The sequence below is a fragment of the Cebidichthys violaceus genome, unplaced genomic scaffold (assembly GCF_023349555.1).
Source record: "Cebidichthys violaceus isolate CVI_PGR_0920_01 unplaced genomic scaffold, fCebVio1.0.p SCAF_6, whole genome shotgun sequence".
NCBI classification, from domain to species: domain Eukaryota; kingdom Metazoa; phylum Chordata; class Actinopteri; order Perciformes; family Stichaeidae; genus Cebidichthys; species Cebidichthys violaceus.
The window spans coordinates 6,361,646-6,381,589 of NW_027176816.1; the positions used below are offsets into that span (position 1 = coordinate 6,361,646).

The window sequence follows — 19,944 nt, forward strand, 5'->3', positions numbered from 1 at the left end:
TCGGGGAATGTTCCAGACAGTCCTCCAAGTCTGATGCAAGCCTCTTGGTTTGGAGAGGGCTGCAGATTGTAAATGACTCAATTTGGCTCATCTCTACGTGCAATTAGGCAAATTACCAAACTTTCCCTGAAGCTATCTTGCACCCAGAACCATAGTCTCATCTAAAAGCCAAATGTCTCAAGACTCTGGCGTGACAGAGACAAAAGAGCGGCTAAAACGAATATTCTTATAACTCAAGCACTAACAATTTCAATATCTGCATGTTACTCGGCAACTCCAAGGAAAGGGTAAACAGAGAGAGAATGAAATGGGGAGGAGGCCCGAGACATTTAGCTGGGTGACGCGACGTTACAGAAACACACCATCTGGAGGAGCGAATGAGTGAGAGAGTGGGAGAGGAAGATGGATTGAGAGAGAGAGAGAGAGAGAGAGAGAGAGAGAGAGAGAGAGAGAGAGAGAGAGAGAGAGAGAGAGAGAGAGAGAGAGAGAGAGAGAGAGAGGGAGAAAGGGAGGGAGAAATGGGATAGAACCCAGCTATAGAGAGAGAGAAAGAGGCCCAGGCCGGACATCCTCACATTGCACATTCTTATCTCATGTGGCTCTCTTTCCCATACTCCACGTTCCATGACTCCCTGCATTTCTCTCCCCAGAAACAGCCTAAAGTAGGCTCTACTGCTGCTGTGAATTCAAATGGGTGGAAGGGGAGGGGTGGATTTTGAGCAATGACATCGGTGGATGAATACTACCTGAGCAACTGCATGAATACCTCAGCTGTGACTTTGCAATAGCAAGCTGAAGAGAAGAAAAGTCATCTCAACTTTTTTGTGAAATTTTTCGAACTCCTGCCCAACGTTACCCCAACTCCCACAATACAAGCAAAGATAACTGAAATACTAAATGTTAAATACTGCATGTCAGTGTCATTACTGTGACCCATCATCAAGTTTAACAAGGGCTTGGTGGTGTAACTGTACACATGAATCATGGGCTTCTCCCCAGCCTGTCATACAGTGCTCTGGGTGTGGGTCAGCTAGGATCCATCCAGTCTATTCAGCTGTTAAAAACACCGCCCAGCTGCCAATAAGACTTTTTGGATGGCAGCTCACATGGCTTCTATCCATTTGTTCTCCAAAACATGACCTCATGAAATAGGAGCTGAGCCTTGTGATGTAACGGAAGAGGGATTTTCCAAAACTCACTCAAGTCGCTTTTAACCAATTTTGAGAAAATCAACAATTGTCTTTCAAATTGGCAGGGTTTTCTGTATCAGTTATTCATGATTTAAATCCCTTCAATGTCTAAAATCTGCCCAGTATATTCTCATTTTCCTTGATAAAATTAGACTGAGTGAGTTTTGGAAACATGTCATTTCGAGCTGTTTATATATGTGATGAGAGCTCCAACAGATGTTAGTAAAGCACACAGTCCACTGACTTAAGAATCACTCAGCGGTCACATCAACAACTCCACAAGGCCTTAAGACCCAAACCCCTTACTGCCTTTTGTTTACACAGAGTTTCTTCTGAGGAGAAACAGACCAAAGAGCAACCAAGCATCTCTCAGCGCACTGCACAACGACATGCACCGAAATTCACGACATCCCCATATTTTACAGTCTTTTTCTTTTAACTCTCACTTCTCTCCAGTGCTTATTTTTCAGTCTTTCATCCTTTCTCTGTTTCTGCTTGCTCTCTTCTTCTGGTGTGTTTGATCAGTTCTCTGCAACAAAATGTTTGGAAGGGTTGAATTCCAGCAACGAGGAATGCACTGTTCTGTGACTCTCGGTGGGACCACTCTGGCAGTCACACTAAAGTCTGCACTGTGTCAGATGAAAACAGCCTTTGGAGCTTTGAATTCTACAGTACTTTTGAGTTGTGCCCACATGAAGACACAATTAGGTGAAAAAAAGAACTCCAAGCATTTAGGTACTTACCGTCTTCTCCTCTGTGTCTGATGAAGCTTGGAGCTGCATTGGTCCTTCCGTGTGTGTGCTGCTGACCGAGGTGTGAGTTTGAGCCTCAGCATGTGTGAGATTGAGAGTGTGTGGTGCACCTTCCTCACTCATTCAGCCCCCTGGTTGGTTGTCAATGCTGAATACAAACTAACTCACTAAGAAAAAAAACCCTCACTTTTTCCTAGTGATGCATTGCAAGCTACAATTTCTTTGTTTTCCCCCTTTTGGCACACTCTCTGCATCTCTTTGAAATGCTGCATGAGAGGAAGTAAGTGTCTGCTTTAAGGATTTTCTTAAATCTCTGCCTTACTCTCTTTTTCACTGACACATCACCTAACAAGTGCCTGTCCCCTTTGATCAGCCTCCTTCTCCCCTCCTCTCAGCTGCTTTCTCTCTCTCTGCCTCACGCTTCCCTGTAGTGCATTTCCCTCAGTTTGCCTTCCAGTTTTCTCCTCCCCTCTGTCTCTCTCTCTCTCTGTCTCTCTCTCTCTCTCTCTCTCTCTCTCTCTCTCTCTCTCTCTCTCATTCTCTCTCTCATTCTGTCTCTCCCTCTGAACCCTCCCCCCCTTCTTCATGCATACTAGATCTGTCCAGATGTAGCCAGGATCGGGTGACCCACTCCCCTCCTGCTCGACTCTCCCCCTCTTCACCAAGTTCACATCATTTACCAAATGTCATCATCAGCTACTAGAGCTTTTGCCTGCCCCATCAATCCCCAACCAAACCACATATGACTACACACACACACACACACACACACACACACACACACACACACACACACACACACACACACACACACACACACACACACACACACACACATACTACCCTTTTATCTGTTTTTTTGCTACACCGGTTTGAAGGCATGCGTGATGCCTTGCAGCCAGACATTGGGGCACAGAAGATCTGATAAAGCCCCAAAACACACTTACTATTTTGATTAGTCTGAAACCCGAGGAGGCAACAGGTGTGACGACATATCAGTCGTTGTTCTGGGTGACATTAGTGCTGGCATAAGACACACAGAATAAGAGTTGTTTGTTTAGGAGGAGAGTGATAAAAGAGATAAGAGGAGCTGGGACAGCAGGTGAGATTCAACAAGTCTGCACACGACTTTGTATGATTGGACACTTTCATTGGAAATTCCTGCCTTTGCAGCCCGAGCAAGCCCACGTCAGGGCATGCACCTCGGCTCAGAGGTGTATGCGGGTGCGTGTATGTCAGGACCAGCTGCTGCAGTTAAATAATTCAGCCGTGTCACTGTATAGAGGCACATTGAGCGAGACAGGAAGGTAGAGGACAAATCACATTAGCTGACCATTAAAGCTGTATATGGCTTTAGAAGAGGCCATTCGCCTGCTATGAGGCTAATAATCCTCAATGTGAGTCTCATTAAGACTTACTCCGCACAGATCACTTAATAAGAGAGAATGCTGCTATCTTCTTGCAGGGACATTTCTCAGTGTTACTGCTGCTATAATGCTGTGTCTCCATAGTGTGCAAATCATACATTTATATCAGTGTGTTAGTGCGGAAAGGCACCAGGAGGCATCTAAGACACTGGACCTTTTTAATGTCATATCATCTTAGTTCACCCTCTATTCATAGTTGAATGAAAGAGATGAGACCCAAGCACAGTCATGCTCTGATTGTTTAAACATTCTTCTGCCTAAAAGCCCAACAAGTCATAAGGTATTGTCACTAATATAAACAGATTACTCTAGGTCTTCCTGTAAACTAAATTAAGGAAAAACCTGAGGGGCCTCCGTAGGAAAGCATCAAGGCAGAGCCCTCATTAGCATCAACCAAAGTTGTGTATTAGATTTTTAACAGTTTTACAGATCATAGATGCATTCTATACATGCCATAGATAAAACAACTGAGACTGTGCACGACACTTCAGGCATCACATGCTCTTCGCCTAGACCTTTCAGTTAAATATCAACAGTACTATCATGGTCAGTCATTTATCCATTGTTTTTAATGCAATGCAGTAAAAGCATGAAAGTACTGCTCATGTTTACGTGCCAATATGCAGTGGACCTATAAGGTCAGACTGTCCTCCAAGCCTCTCCTATGGCCCCATCTCCTGGCCACAGGGCTGTAAAACACCACTCAGTGCTGGCTCGCAGTCATCAGCAGCAACAGCTATTAACATTCACAGCATCCCTGTGGACCTTCAGACGTAACTAATGTTCTGATAAGGAGATGGGGAGCAGAGGGATGTTACAGAATAAGGGCGAGAGAGAGAGGTTTAGAGGGAGTCCTTCAGAGGCAGACTGAAGAAAGAGCAAGCAAGACTGATTTCAGGGCTGCGCTAGCAGACGCAAGAGTGGAAACTGAGTGCCTGCGTAATTTCAGTATCTCTATTAATCCATGTCTGCTGGGTACTCTGCAGTTTTAACATCAGTGAGAATTCTTCCACTTATGCAATGGCCCATGGAGGGCTATTAGAAATGTATCGTTAAAATGTGTTTAACAGTGTCTGGACTCCTGTTACTATCCCTGTATCATACGTAGTGAAAGCACTTGCCAGATATTTCCAATTAGTAACAGTGGATTGCTATGTCGCACCTTTACGAACCACAGCCGAAAATACCAGGCTGACACATGCAGAGAATAACAGACGTTGTCCAAGAATAGCATTGCCCCACATACAGTATATACCAAGTTTACAGAGTTTACGTATTGCTGACAAGAAATGTGTTGACATTCCCTAATGGAGTCTGGAGGAACAGGCGGCACATTATGCTGAGTTGGTGAAATGCAAAGTGTCTCTATGGTCTAATCTAAATGATAAGATGTTAGTCAGGGCCTGGGGAAAGAGGAACAGCCCCCTCCGTTGAATTAAACACCACATCAAACAAACTGGGGTTTGAAGTACACAGCTGTAAGGATGGCCTTAGAACTGCTCTTTCATTCTGTGCTTTGAATTAAGGAATGGGACAGAGTGTGTTTACATGAAATAACACAGTCTTAGGAATACACTGCTTTCCTTGTAGTGAGGCCTGTCTAACACAACATGCATTTGTGATGTTAGCAGCACCTAAAAAATGTAAAGACAATTTAAAGCATTTGAAAGTATTTATTACACATGGGCAGTTATCACATTGTATTATGGAGATAAATACACAGACATCACCATGTCCGGCATGTCTCCTGGTTTCCCAGATTTTGTGGACAAATTGGCCCCTCTTGTGTGTTTTTCCTGAGTTAAATGACTGCAGACATCTGGATTTATTTCTGTCTGTGTGTCAGCATCAACTCTCACCGTGTTGAAGTTGTGGAAGAGGCTCATGCTGTGCGGAGGAGGGGCAGTATCCATGGGGAATTGCAGGAAGGGTTTCATGTCCATGTGGGGCTGGATCATTGTGGGGGTCCGCAAGAATGTTGGCACTGCCGCCCCGGCCCGGTTTATGCCTCCTGCACACAAAGACAGAGGAAGATGAATATACATGCTCATATGTGTGAAACAGAATTAAAACAGCTTCCATGCTGTACGTGCATGCATGCATGTTTTGATAACTACTGGCTATAAAATAAAATAAAGTATAAAATAGAAATAGACGGACAGAGATAATTAAATGAATTGAATAGCTTATTACAGCCTTCAACATGTTTCCTGGAATCTGCCACTGAATTCCAAAATGAACAATCAGCCATAATTGCCCTGCAAAGCAATTATTTCTCTGCATACAAAGCAAAACTATGTGGCACCCCCAGTGGAACATGTAATCTCTAAACTGAGAGAAAAAGCAGCATTTGAGCCGTTAAGGACGTTTGAATGATTGCTGTGGACACACATTATGTTTTATCCTGACAAGTTAGCAAAGATTGTCATGCCAAAGTGCAGCAGCACTGCTGTGCATAAATGCTGTGATACCGAGGGGTTTCTGGGTTTTGTAGAATTCACATCAACGAAGCATTTCATTATACTAAAACATTCACATCAAATGAAGCAGGAATGCCACAGAGAAGAGAAGAATACCACAGAGGCTGAAGGGATTTCTCTTATCCACCTGCCTCTCTCCTCTCCTCTCCTCTCCTGGGAGGCATCTGCAGCTTGATGATAATGAGTTTCATCTCAGCGTGTGTTGCTTTATGTCATCCTGCCTTGTGCACTAGAGTTGGATCACTTAGTGATGTTTCCAAATATGGAATCAATGAATCATGGACTGTGATCCCCCTACTCACGTCTGACACACGCTCCTGGCTTTGACTGCATCCAACATGCTGTTTGAGCAGATTTTCAAAGGAGTTGAAAAACACAGTCACTGCAAGGGTATCCTACCACCTGTATACACACACAAACACCCGCGCCACAATGTCAGTGTTTAATTCTCCTATAAAAGCATGCAAGGCTGTTCGAATGATACACGGCTCCCTATTCTCGTCATTGCTCCAATCTGCCTTCTCTCCCTCTCTTCCTTATCCCTCCTCGTCTCCTCTTTAACCTCTGTCAAGGATGATAGTGATGGGGCCCACACAGCAAAACTCAGCCTCACCAAGCTCTTAGATTAAGCCTCTTAATATCCGCAACTGGATTTCTGTGGCTTTCAAATTCCCTCGAGACTTAAAGCTTTGCCGCTCTCCTTTTTGGGATTGCTCTAAGCTACTCTCTCGCTCCATTACTTGCTGTCCCTCGCTCTGCTTCCTGCTCAAACTCGCTTCTACCTGCTTCGACACTGTCACATAGTAATTTGAGCATTATTTGACACCTCTGCATTTTCATCAAGCTTTATGTCAACTGAATTTCATCAGTGTATATGGTGTAAGCAGATCTTTGCAGTTTCCAAAGTTTGGATTAGAGAGAGCGGGAGAGAAAGAGATAGAGGGAAAGAGATTGGCTGTCAGACTGAGAGAAAGTGCTGTCTCAGCTGAAGCCCAGCTGCCTTCTGCTGCGCATCTGTGGGCCTCGAGGTGGAGAGTATTGCATCATTACCTCTAGTTGGACATTACATTTTTTTCCACTGAACAAACCACAAATATACATATGAACGCACATGTATGAATGCAGAAACACATGCTCACAAACACAACCATTTTTAAAACAAGTGCTTGATGGTTTTCCAGCTGGTGGATTGTACTCGTCTCATCATCTCAGGCTGACTCAGCACTCTTAAACACTGTCAAACATCCGTATAAATATCGAAAAGTAATGCATCTCTGTGTGTTGTTCCTAATTAGAAAATGTTAAACTTCATTTTTAAGTAAATGTCACTAAAAGAAATTCAGAATTACAAACATCCAGTTTCCTCAGGCAGTCTTTTAAGCTGAGCTCCTCCTAAATGCTGTTTGTTGTGATGAGGGAGGACGGGAGGTCCTGTAGCTGCTCTCTCCTCCTCTACCTCTATGACTGATGAAGGCAGCTCCTCCTCTGGGGCTGCACCACTAACAACATGACTAATACACTTCCTCTTGACTGCATTTATCATGACACTATACCACATGTTGATACATGGCCTGCGTTCGTTTCCGTGGCTCTTTGTGCAGGAATGTGTGTGTGCATTTTGTTTGGAAGGAGTGCCTCTGTTGAAGTTGCACAGTAGTAATGTTTGCAGCTCCCCAGTGTGTCTGCACTTGAACATGAAGACTGATGCTGGCACTGGGTCAGCCAGCCTCTGGCAGGCAGACAAGCAGAGAGAGTGGCTGACCATGGAACAGAACGTGTCTCTGCAGCAGCATGAGGAGCTGAGATCTGAGGAAGTGACTGGAGCGAAGGACCAGAGAGAACAGGGAGGAGTGGTCGTCCTTGGGGCAAAGACACAATCTGTCCCATCAGGGCCACTGTGTGTGTGTGTGTGTGTGTGTGTGTGTGTGTGTGTGTGTGTGTGTGTGTGTGTGTGTGTGTGTGTGTGAGTGTGTGTGCATGGAGGCATAAATCAGAGTGTGACTGCTTTCTTTTGCCAGTGTATAATTACCCCATTAATTTAAACCTCTCTTTGGGGACCTTCCCACACTGTAAATCAAACAAATCGCTGTGTGGAGCCGGAGTTTGCCTGTGTGACCTGTTTTTGTGCATATGTGTGTTGGAGCAGTGTGTGTGTGAGTGCATGCTTGTATGTGGTCCCACAAGACTCCACTCTGCACAATGACAACATATTGCATTAGAGCTAGAGCTAATAAAATGATGTGCTGTAAGTGTTTCTTATATTTTTTAAAAATTTTTGAAAACAGAACAAGATAATCACATGACACAATAAAACCACAGCCAAAGTTTGCTACCGTGCACATCTGTAACAGTGCCGAATTAATTCTTTGATTAATCAACAGATAATTAATTGTACATTCACTGATTCTTGTTTCTCAAATGTGAGGATTTCTCTCTTTTAGATCATTGTAATTTAAATAACCTCCAGTTAAACAAAACAAGCAATTTCAAGACATAACCTTGATCTTAAGGACGCTATGATGGACACTTTTCTCTATTATTTGATAACACTGATCGAAACAATTACAAACAGATATGTATTACTGTCACATAGAAATGAGCTGGTACATAACAGTGTCTTTGCTCTAATCCCTTCTTCATTTCTCGCTATACTTGATTTCAGATAGAATTGTCAACACGTTACACTAAAACTTGGCGAAGAGGGCGGATTCAAAGGTCTGGACCCGGGCAACCCTATACGGGCTTATGAAGCCCGGTATGTGTGAGTGTCTGTGTGCCACAGATTGACAGACAGGCCAGTCTGGAAGAGCTGAGAGGACTCGGACAGTGATTTGGATGTTGTTAAACCCTCTGACACGCCAGGAATCCTACCAGACTCGCACGGGCCATAATCAGAGCTTTTAAACGGCCTGCGGGACACCACCAGAGAGCTTTGTGTTGCAGCCAGTGGCTTGCTTTAAGTGTGCCTGTGCGTGAGTTTTTAGGGTTCTATCTTTGTGAGGGCCATTTTGAGTTTGGACCTTGAAAATAAGGAGCTCTTTGGTAAAAGTAAGGGTTTGCGTTAGACTTTTATTTGTAATGGTCAGCATTGAGGGCCAGGGAATGCATGTTAAGGACTCTCCCAAGTATAGAAGTATTTATACGTGTTTGTGTACAAGCACTAATGCTTATATGGTTTTTGTTAATTCTCTCTATAAAAGTCAATAAAGAGAGCATAAAAAATACATGTTCACACTGTCCAGAGAAATTAGAACAGTAAGAAAGAGAGACAAAGGACAAAACAGGCTATTTGCAGGTAGAGGCAGAGGGGAGAGAATTAAAGATGAAAACTGGTGCAGTATAGACAGAGCATAGGGGGGGGAGTAGGAGGGTTAAAATTAGAGAGCAGGCAGTAGAAAGATCAAAAGCGAGAGTGACTGGTTCTCCTATTTGGAATAATTTTCCAGCCTGCATGGTCCTGATAAATCTGCTTTTGGCCACATCCCCGTCTCCACTTGGGAATATATAAATTTAATATATATATATATATATATATATATATATATATATATATATATATATGCACATACACACAAATCAGTGCTTGCAGTCCTTTTCTTTCTTGTGTGTTTGAGTTTGAACAAATGGATGAAAATAACACATAAGCAAAGTGTTTCCTGTACCTGTGTTTCCCACCTCATGCAATAATTATGATTTGATGATGTAGCATGATGATTGTAAAAAACAAACAAAGCTCAGGAACTATTTCAAAGAATCAACCTAATGATCCATCAACCAAAATCTATTCATCAATCAAACAAAGGGGTTTCACATGATGATTTTAAAATGAAAGGCAATGTACTGTTTTGTATATTACTGCATCAATGTGAAGTTGTTATGCTCTTTCAGGATTGTGTTCTCTCCAGTGAATGTCTAACTCTAGAAACTGAAGCCGATAGAGGAAAAATCTCCATCGGGTGTTTTCCTTGTTTACGGTCCAGAACAAAAAGCTGTTTCCAGAATCTAGGCTAAGAGAATCTTTTCATGTCTTGAGATTATCTAACAGGCTGTGTAGGTTGTGCCACACTGTGTTCAGCCTTCTTTCCCATGGGCGTTGGGTGCATTCAGGGGAGAACAATGGCAGCAGGGTAGTTGGCACCAAGCACGCTGGACAGGCACAGATGTGCCAGGGTTGTTGGCAGCAGAGGCAGAGAGAAGGAGGAGGTAACAGTCAGGCTGCCAACTTGCCTTTCTGCCGGACCGTGAAGCAGGCACCTGTCCTCCACATGGCCCAGAGGGGAGGGTGACATCAGTTTATAGTTAGTGCTGCTGATACGTTTGGTATGGGAATATTACTGACAGAAGATGGAATACATTAGATAATACAGGATCCAACTGGGATAAACAAAATCAAATGACAACTAAGATATATTTTTTGGCATCTCAAAAGTTTTGGGCCACGCAGCAGCTTTCGTGATTATCTGTGCAGTGTTCATAATTTACTTTATCGACCTAGAGTGTGCGGCACATTAAGATTGAGATAACTGCTGGCTCTAAATCCTGAGAAAACCTGACCTCGGCTTATGTATACATTATTGAGGGAACTCTGAATCAGTAAGATGCTTTTAAGAGACCTTCCCCAACATATTCTCCCTCATCAAACCTCTTTTTTTTCTTTATGTCTCTCTCTCTCTCTCTCTCTCTCTTTTCCATGCACACTATCTCATAACCACTGAGGAGGAGACTTCCCGAGACCTACATGAATTATTAGTATTACACTGTTTGTGGTCAGCTGAAGCTGTCGGACTTCTTTGTTTTGTCCCTGCTGGTGTGCTTTTTCATATGGGTTGTAGTGTGTGATGAATGACTGGCCATCTGTCTGTCTGTCTGCATTTCTCCAACCATCTCTCTCTCATCTCGGTCTCATTCGCTCCTTGCCTCCCTCATGATCAGCCCAGTGTGTATTCTGCGCTGAACACAGCTGTGCCCAGGCCTCCAGGAATAGCCAATTCATTTCAGCGGTGGAGGCAGCATTTGGACACAGGGTACAAGAAGGAGACACAGAATGAAAATTTGGTCATTCAGTATTCCCTTCCAGTCTGGCTCAGCAGGACTGTGTGCCTCCCTTTCACCTCACCACAAGCACCATCAACAGGATCACAAGCCCAACCAAAAGCCCTGCACAAATGCACAAAGAAAAAAAGCAGTCACACACACACACACACACACACACACACACACACACACACACACACACACACCGTTTTCGAAAAGATTTAATTCACTTTTTCTCCAACACTTACACCTCAATGCACCCACTTTCCACACACACAGAGGATTATCCAGCCAGGCCAGTGAAAGGCAACATTCCTCTGACAGGTCTCTCTGCCTTTACCTGTGTCCACCGTGAAGCAGTCTTGCCCACACATACTGTATATACACACTCTCTCACATTCATTCAAAGCAGCCTAATGCCTCACCTGTCACCTCAAGATGCAAAACAGAACGCTATGCAGGTCATAAGCCCTGAGTGTTTGTCTGGCGGATGTATCCTCAGCTGCTTACTTTCCTGGATGCTCCCTACAAACAGCTGTGGCAGCAGCAGCCTTCCACCAGATAGCTGCCTCAGCCTCTGCTAGGAATGAATTATGAACTCACAGCCTCTGAATCGTAGGTATGTTATGTTATGTATATGATGAATGTGCTTCATCAGAGAAAGCACAGAGTGCAACAAGGCTCACATAGTGTTAGGAGTCACACAGGCACAAATGCATGCAAAAAGACACAAAACCTTAGTAAGTGGGACTGTCCACAAGGGTGCACTGCTGAGACCCCCCCCCCCCCCCCCCCCCCCCTTTGTAAACTTCAAAGCAGTCAATTCTTGATCTTTTTTTGGAGCCAGAAAATGAATATGAAATATAAAAAAAGAACATTCCTATTAAACTTTATCGTTCCCATCTTTTCTAATCATGGTATGCTAATTCCTAGCTTCCTATGAAGGTTAATACATGCAAACAAGGTAGGAGGATGCAGATAAAGATCTGTTTGATTTGCTGCCTGGAACTGCTGGTGTTACACTTTAATGGGAGGATTATGTAGGGGAAAGCAAGGAAAGCTGAAACTTGTTTCCTCGCTTCAAATGCCAGTTGGCTTCTCTGTCTGCATTCATGTTGCCTGTCAGGTATGTGTGTTTGTGTGTGTGCGTGTCTGTTTGTGTGTGTGCGTGTCTGTGTGTGTGTGTGTGTGTGTATGCCAGGCAGTGTAAAAAGGTTATGAGAGTTGCTCAAGACTACGGTACAGTGCTAGGTATTAGTCAGAACATGTCTCGGCCCTTGATCCAAATACGCACTATAGTGAGATTTATGAACACACACACACTCACTCACAAAAATGCAAATAACCCTACAGTGCTGTGCCAGTTTCTGAATCATTTTTGTGTGCGTCAGTGTAGCCTTACTGCACAGGCAACATGTTTGTGTCTGTGTACATGCTTCTGCATCAGTAGGAGGGTGTTAAACGTTCCCCTCTAATTGTAGGTCCTTAAGAATTTACCCAACCTAACAATTTGGAGAACAGCAATTTTTCTAATTTAATTGTACTTTAAGGTACAAGTAAAGTACAGACTGCAGAGTGTGGCTGGGATTTTAAAGCAGCAGAGGGTCAAACAAAGTTAAAGAAAAAGCTCCCAATGAATGATCAATGCCACACAAATCTGAAGTCTCACACACATGGGGGACAACCAAGTGTGAGTTCTTCATCCCCATCCTTCCACATCACACACACACACACACACACACACACCAGAAACTCAATTTGTTGCCCTTTGCAATCAGAGAACTTATTTCCAGACAGGTCCATTTTAAGAACTGCTTCTCTTCCAAAAAATATTGCATACAACAAACATCACCAGACACGCACCAGCTCTTCATATACACGCTACACAGATAAGGGTAAACCTTCTGTCTATTCCAAAGGGGAGTATTGTGCATAATGAGAGAGTAGATGAGGTGGTAATGACACCCTAGTGAGATAATGTGACAGTGGTAGGCCCCAAAAAGCCCCCCAAAAGATCTTAACTTGATCTCATCTAAGTATTTAAATCAAGGCTGGGAAGATTTAATTGCCAGTTGGTCTCTTTGGTAGACACAGCGGAGCTGACTGGGGATTTCAAAAGAGACGGCGAGAAGAAAGATGGGAGCTAAGGGAGGAGGTATGATGCAGAAATAATGGGATGGAATGACGGTGAAGATAGCCTGCCTCTAATGCCCACGCCTACCTTGCTGTCAACCATCAACTCCACAATAGACAGTGTCCAGAATACAGACCAGGGCCACTGCACGTGTTTGAGGTACAGAAGCAGATGCACACCCCTTTAATCTTTCAGATAAATCTCATGCTGGCTCCTCGTCTGGTAGCAACTGAACTTTTGGAGGCTGTTGGCTTTTGTTACTTGTGGGGTTATGGATTGTGTGCTGGTAGAACACACAAACGCAGAGACATGCACATACATGCACACGGATCTAGTGGGCTGATCTCTCTGTGTGACCTTCCTGATTCATGCTGTAGATATGTTGCAGCACTGGGATCAGCTTTGCGAAGCCCAATCCTATGACTCAGTAATTTCCCCTTTCTTTTTACTCTGGATCTATATTATCTATCCATCCAAGGAGTAAATGTGGGCCGGTAAAATGATACAGCTAAATTCCCTCCCACATGACAGATCTCCTGTTTGACTCTGGGTCCACCTTAAATCAATGACGGCTCTAATAATGATGATACTTTGGGAGAGTAGCCGTGTGTTGGGGTTATGTTACAACTTGCACCAGCCCATTCAGGAGAGGATTATTGTACCTAATGAAATATGTCTGAATTGGCCTCAGTGTCATTACATTCCAATGTGATATTTATCTCCATAGCACCTAACGTGATGAAACCGGACCATATAATTAACTTTGAACTACAGCACAGGCACAAAATGATTTTGCACTGCAAGGCTCCACTAGTGTGCATGTGTGTGTGTGTGTGTGTGTGTGTGTGTGTGTGTGTGTGTGTGTGTGTGTGTGCTGACGGAGAGTGTTTGTGCTGTTTTGAGGTCAGTAATGACAGACAAATAGCTGTCAGGGCTAATGGGAGGGGACAGCCAGGGATGATGGGAACACGGAGAACGGCGCAGCTCGACACAGTCCGACTGTGGAAACAAGGCATACAGCGCTGCTACAGTGTTTACACAGAGAAGGGTCACAATGAGAGCATAAAGCAAACACACAAATATGCGCAAACACACACCCCTGTGTGGGCACTAGCAGTCATACCCTAACCCTATTTTATGTAACCTTAAATCTAATGTAAACCTGGGCCTTTAAAGGAATTCTCTGTCAAAAAGCTATGATTCTCTTATAAATACTCACTCTCTGTAGGCTTGAAAGGTAGCTCTGAAAAGATTGTAGCTTTCTTTTTCCGAGACGACTGCAGCCGCAGGAGGCAGGAAAATGGATCTTGCTGTGGTGCTGAGTGATATGAGACGGTTCTATGAACATTTGACACTTTTTGCTGTGACTCACTGCTGGAATACATTGTCGCTGCTGTGAATTTAAGCCGACAATATAAGCTGCCATCAGGAGTAAGTGACAGGTGGGAAGTATTTGATATGCAAATTATTTTTGGTGGAGTTTTCCTTTAGGTCTGTTATATTTCCACACTTATGACAACCTAGTGAGCACTGAGGTAGAGGCCACACACAAACAAATGAAAAAACAAAAAACTGTATATTCACATATTATATTACATGTTGATGGTTTGGTTTCACTGTAACTATCAAGCAACTGGTTTAATTAACAACACTAAATGGTAAACAACTTCAACTCCTTCTCCCCTGTCTTCTTTTAAATCCCCGGCTGTCTGTTCTCTTTCTTTCTCAGGTTTCTATCTTTTCATGTATTTTCCTTTTGTAATGAATGCTCCTCCCTTGGCCGAGGGCCAGTCAGGTGTGTAAGATGATCACAGAGTTGTCCAGTGGAGATGTGTCTGAATGTCTCCGGCTGTAGGCGATGTCTGAGCCAGTGATGGATAGATTGTTGGATGAGGAGGAACCAAAGCATTGCTTTGTTGTGTCTGTTGAAAGACGGTGATCCACTGCAGCGGAGGGACATTAGACTTATGGCACTGGTAGAAAGAGCAGGGAAAATGCTGTCTATATATCAGTGCACTGCAGCCGGGAACAGAGGAATAAAGAGATGGAGGGAGAAAACCGGAAAGAGCGAGAAAGGGAAAGAAAAAGGACAAGGTGACATTCTTCGCCTGAGAAGGCAGCACAGCAGAGCATGTACCCTTTCTGCTTCTCTCCACCTATCCTCTGATGTCCATTGTGTTCTTCTCTGCAGCCTGTTCAAATCCACTCCTACTTGTTCCCTGCCACCCAGCCGCCTCCCAAACCCACATTTCTCTTCTATCTCCTCTCTTCTTCCCTTGTTCAGGGCGGTGGTCACACCCATGTGCAACAATAGCCAGCAACTTCATTCCCACGCACATCCCATAAACCTGTGCCCTCAGGTATGGAATTCTATCACTTAGTCACAATCAGGTGGATCAACCCAAATACACTTCAGGGGATGGCAACAAAGGCACCAGATTCTCTCTGAGATTAGACCCGCCGCTCTAAGGGAAGAGAAAAGGAGGAAGCATGAGAGGTTGGTGAACTGGGGTTGTAGGAGGTGTAAGAAAATAATATACATGCTCTTTGAAGAACAGCAACCATAATGTACCGCTGCCCAGTGTTTGACAGTCTATTTCATTGACTTCCATTCTCCAAGGAGGGTAGAGGGCAAGATGCTATCAGCCTAATAGAGTTGGGGAGGAGACGTTATGTGGTTGGCGGCCACTGCTTTCATTTCAGTCCTGCAGTGTGTCTATGAATATGGAGTAACCCAACAAATGAGCATGTCCTCTAACACGGTGCTCTTTGTTCATCCCAGGGCAATCCAACCACAGCCCAATCTCTATAAGTGCTTGGGGGTCTCTTCTGTAATGTCACTTGTCATTGGTGTGACCACAAATGACACTTTTGCTTAAATCAGCATCCATCACCTCCCCCTGCAAAGAACCTCTGGCAGCTGGAGAGGTGTGCGCACTCAGAGAATCAGGGCAAGCCATTGAGAATTTTTAAAGGTTAAAACAATATCTGAAATGCAAAATGCTGTGTTGAGATTGTGCACATATTGTAATTGAGACTTTGTCAGTGAAACACACACACACAAAGTACCACCCGATGCTAATTCTCCTAGCTCATTAAATGAAAGAGGGAAACCTCCTTGAACCAGACCTGAGCTCGTTTGTCAAAGTAGAGAGCAATGTTTCTCTCTCCTGTCTCATACATAGAAGCTAAGTCAAGAGCAAGCTTTATGCTATTTCACACCTCCTCCCACACCTTCAAGTTCAGCTGAAGTGTATTCAGTGTATTTTTCCATGATAGCAGGTGATGCATTATTCAGTGAGCTCTGGTTGATCTTGGCTGCAATAAATCCGTGGTCTATAGACACGTGGACATAAACTCGCACACACTCACACACACAACAAACTTGCATTCTCCAGTGTTGATGCATGATGAATAAAAAAGGAAGTGAGCATCTATGAATCACACCGCCATGGAGAGATCTTAAACAAAGCGTGCCGTGGATGAAAGGAGCTCTGGGCTTTTGAAGAGCTATCTGAAGCAGCATGGTAATGAGAGTAATGAGGATATCAGACGAGCATGGTGCAATATGCTTGTTAAATGTGACAGCTGAATTACATCAGAGGTTCACCCCAGAAGTGAATATTCTGTCCCATGGCCGAAACTTTCCTCAGCTCACACTGATATTTAAGGAAACCTTACTGTAGAAGAGTTCACACTCATAACCTACAACAAGGGAAGCAGGCACACCTGGCGATAGGCAAGACTTGTCCGCAGTCATAGGATCACATATTTTCAAAGGGAGGACAATTCCACAGAATTCATGGATCAAAATAAGTTGACTAGACAACTTATTTTCTCTGGTTCTGGAGGAAGTCTGAGATCTCATTTTGGGTTTGGCGAGATTAGAGACTGGAGCATGGACTTTGAAAGATATAATGAAAGGGTCTAATGAAGGGATGACTGATTTGCATTATGGGAGAAATATATTTTGGACTGATACTAAAGACTAAAAGTCAGGATGACTCTACTACATACATTTTGACTATTCTTTTTTAATTTAAGTCCCCCAACTTCATGGAAGTGAAACATTAAACCACTGGAGTGCTATTTTAAACAAAATACTGAAATTAAAACAATAGTTTGTTACTTTGTAAAATACACTTGAGTTTGCTTTTTGGCAAGAAAATCGATACCATTTTGTCTGTTATATCTGTTCCAGTCAGCTGCGGGTTAGCTTAGCGCAAAGACTGGAAATAGGGGAAACATTGCTCTGTCAAGTGGTCACAAATTCCACCTATCAGCTCGTTGAAAGCTTACTAATAAGCACATTAAGCTATATCTTGTGACTTTAATCCATAGGAAAATGTGAAAGTGAAAAACGTCAATTTGCCATTTTACAGGAGTTAAGTCTTCATTATATCTTGGCTCTGAGCAGTTGCCAGGCAACCAGCACAGACTCTATGGAGATGGTGGTTGCGGATTGTCGTTTTTTGTACCGATTATTAAACAAACAAAATATAACATGTCAGCTTTGCTAGCTGGACTAGCTAAGCCAAGCTAACTGGCTACTGGCAGTAGCATTACATTAAACAGATATGAACACTAACTCTCAGCTGAAAAGCAAATAAATCTATTATCCAAAAATGTCAAACTTTTCTTTTAACCCTTAAGCAAATGGCTGTCACTGAGTTCCGTGCCCTCTAATTAAGTGTTTACAGACACACAGTAACTATAGTATTTAAGTGTGTTTCAGTGGGTGAAGAAATAACTGTTCCTGCAAGTAAATCCTAAAATTCGTATGCAGGAATGCATCGGGGTTTTGACCTCATGTAAGACCTGTGGATGACCTTGTGCTCTAAATGGAGAAGTGAAAGAATACAAATTAGCTCTGTAGAATGTGTGTGCATGTCAGCCTGTATGGAGGAGGGTTTGTGGCCAGGAGCCTTATTGGACACTGAGAACAGAGGGAGAACGGTGGATAGGACAGAGTGCTGAGTTGAAATAATCATGATTCAGGGAGTCTGCACCCTCATGCATCCTGCCAGTTCTCCACCTCCTCCTCTTCCTCACTAACATCCACCCTGCACACCAGCAGCACCAATATTTGGCGGCTTGGTTTTTCTGAAGATCGGAGAGAAGATGGAGGACGGGTAGAAAAGAGGGTCGACGGACTAGGAGTGTTTTCAGAGAGGGGGAGAGAGGAAGAGTTCAATGCTGTGGCTTAGGTGCTGCTTGCGTTTGCAGCCTGGGCCTCATTGTTATTATGATTTATTTTTTAATGAGCAGCGTTGCCCTCCCCTCTGCCATACAAAGGCCTGATTGAATCTGGCGTTCCATTAGCATGTTAAAGAGGCCCAGCTTCATCTGTGAGCTGCTGACTGACAGTGGATATCATCTCTGTAATTGCTTGGTATACTGGAGCCAGAGCCAGCCACAGAGAGAGGGGGGGGGGGGTTGAGGAAAGATATGGGAGAGAGGGATTAGGATTTACAAAAAAAAAAAAAAAAATAGGGGGGGGGGGGGGGGGGGGGTGCAAGAACCAAGCTATCTCTGTACATCTCAATTTGGTACGGATGGGACCCCATGCAGAGAGCTGGGAATATTCTGTTTGAATACGTATTTGTTTTAAAGCTGTAGTTGCAGCCCATGCCACTTATCAAAGTAACAACAGTAATGTTTCGTAACAGAAACCCTGCATGTACAGAAGCTGTTATACAAGGAAATTATGTTGCACATATTTTATTTATTAATGTTCCGGCCCAAGTAAAGCACACAAGAGATTCTGTTGTATATGCCGCTGTACTGTAACAACGTGACACTGTGCCTGACACCTTTATGTGACTTTGCTCTTTTTGTCAACTCTGCACATCTCACCCCATGTTCTCTACCCCTCACCACCTCTGTATACATAATGTTTTTTCTTTTTCTTTTCCCCTTTATGTTTTTGAACTCACTTTACTCTCACAAACTCTTTCACATATACTTCTTTATCCCTGCATCAGTGAACACCCCCCCAACCTCCGTCGCCCTTGCTCTTCTCTTCCTCTTCTCTTCCTCTGTTCCCATTCTCTCTCTTCATCTCCCTCTTTCTTTGTGTGTGTGTCTCTCTCTCTCTCTCTCTCTCTCTCTCTCTCTCTCTCTCTCTCTCTCTCTCTCTCTCTTTCTCTCTGCAGTAAATGGTAATTGAACAAACAGTGTGGTGGTGGAGAGCTGCAGAAAAGATGGTTATCCTAACTCCACATGCCATGCATCCAAAATTAGCCCCCTCCCTCGCTCTCTCTCTCTCTCTGTCTCTCCCCCTCGATCTGTCCTCCTCTGCTCTGCTGTGACACTGTTACATGCATGCAGTACCACAGCATTGTCAGCCTTGTGCATTAATATTGGAGGACAGCCCAATGGTACCATGGTGTGTGTGTGTGTGTGTGTGTGTGTGTGTGTATAACTGGGATGTGCAGCGCCAGCACATTTCCATTAGTGACAATGAAAGATGTCAAGCACATAGAAGTACTCATATCCCAAATCTGCCCAACACTGCAAAAGGGAAGTTCATGTTAGGTGCTGCATGAACTGTCCAGATATCATTTGAATGAAATATAGTATTGTGCAGCGACATGTGGGAGTAATAGGGCTTCCACATCAGAAACAACAATGCACAAAGCACATTATTTCACAAAGTCAGTTTGAAATAGACTGGATAGATTTACTAATGACATAATGAATCCACCACAGGCTGCTATCAGAGATTCATTTTAATACGAATGTGTTTTATGTAGACAAACACTAGCCATCGCCATTCTCGCAGATATTTTTTGCAATAATAATCATTTTTTGTCTATTTGCCAAGTCCTGCTATGAGAATGTATTGTTTAATTTAGGGTTCTCTGACACACATACAGCTCAGTTGACAAACTAAAAACGATCTTGTTCTTCTTTGGAGTTTTCAGT

General features: G+C 43.6%; 1 protein-coding gene across 2 annotated transcripts in view; it reads right to left on the reverse strand.

Annotated features, from left to right (window-relative positions):
• znf385a (zinc finger protein 385A) overlaps nucleotides 1–19,944 on the reverse strand; it is a 50,731-nt gene that overhangs the window by 18,403 nt on the left and 12,384 nt on the right. The window contains exon 2 of one of the 2 annotated variants that reach the window (XM_068733444.1): nucleotides 5,229–5,380. In XM_068733444.1, coding sequence (XP_068589545.1) covers nucleotides 5,229–5,380 — 152 coding nt within the window. Of the gene's footprint in view, nucleotides 1–1,933; nucleotides 2,421–5,228; nucleotides 5,381–19,944 lie in introns of those variants that run through there. The other variant, XM_068733445.1, reaches the window with a different exon arrangement.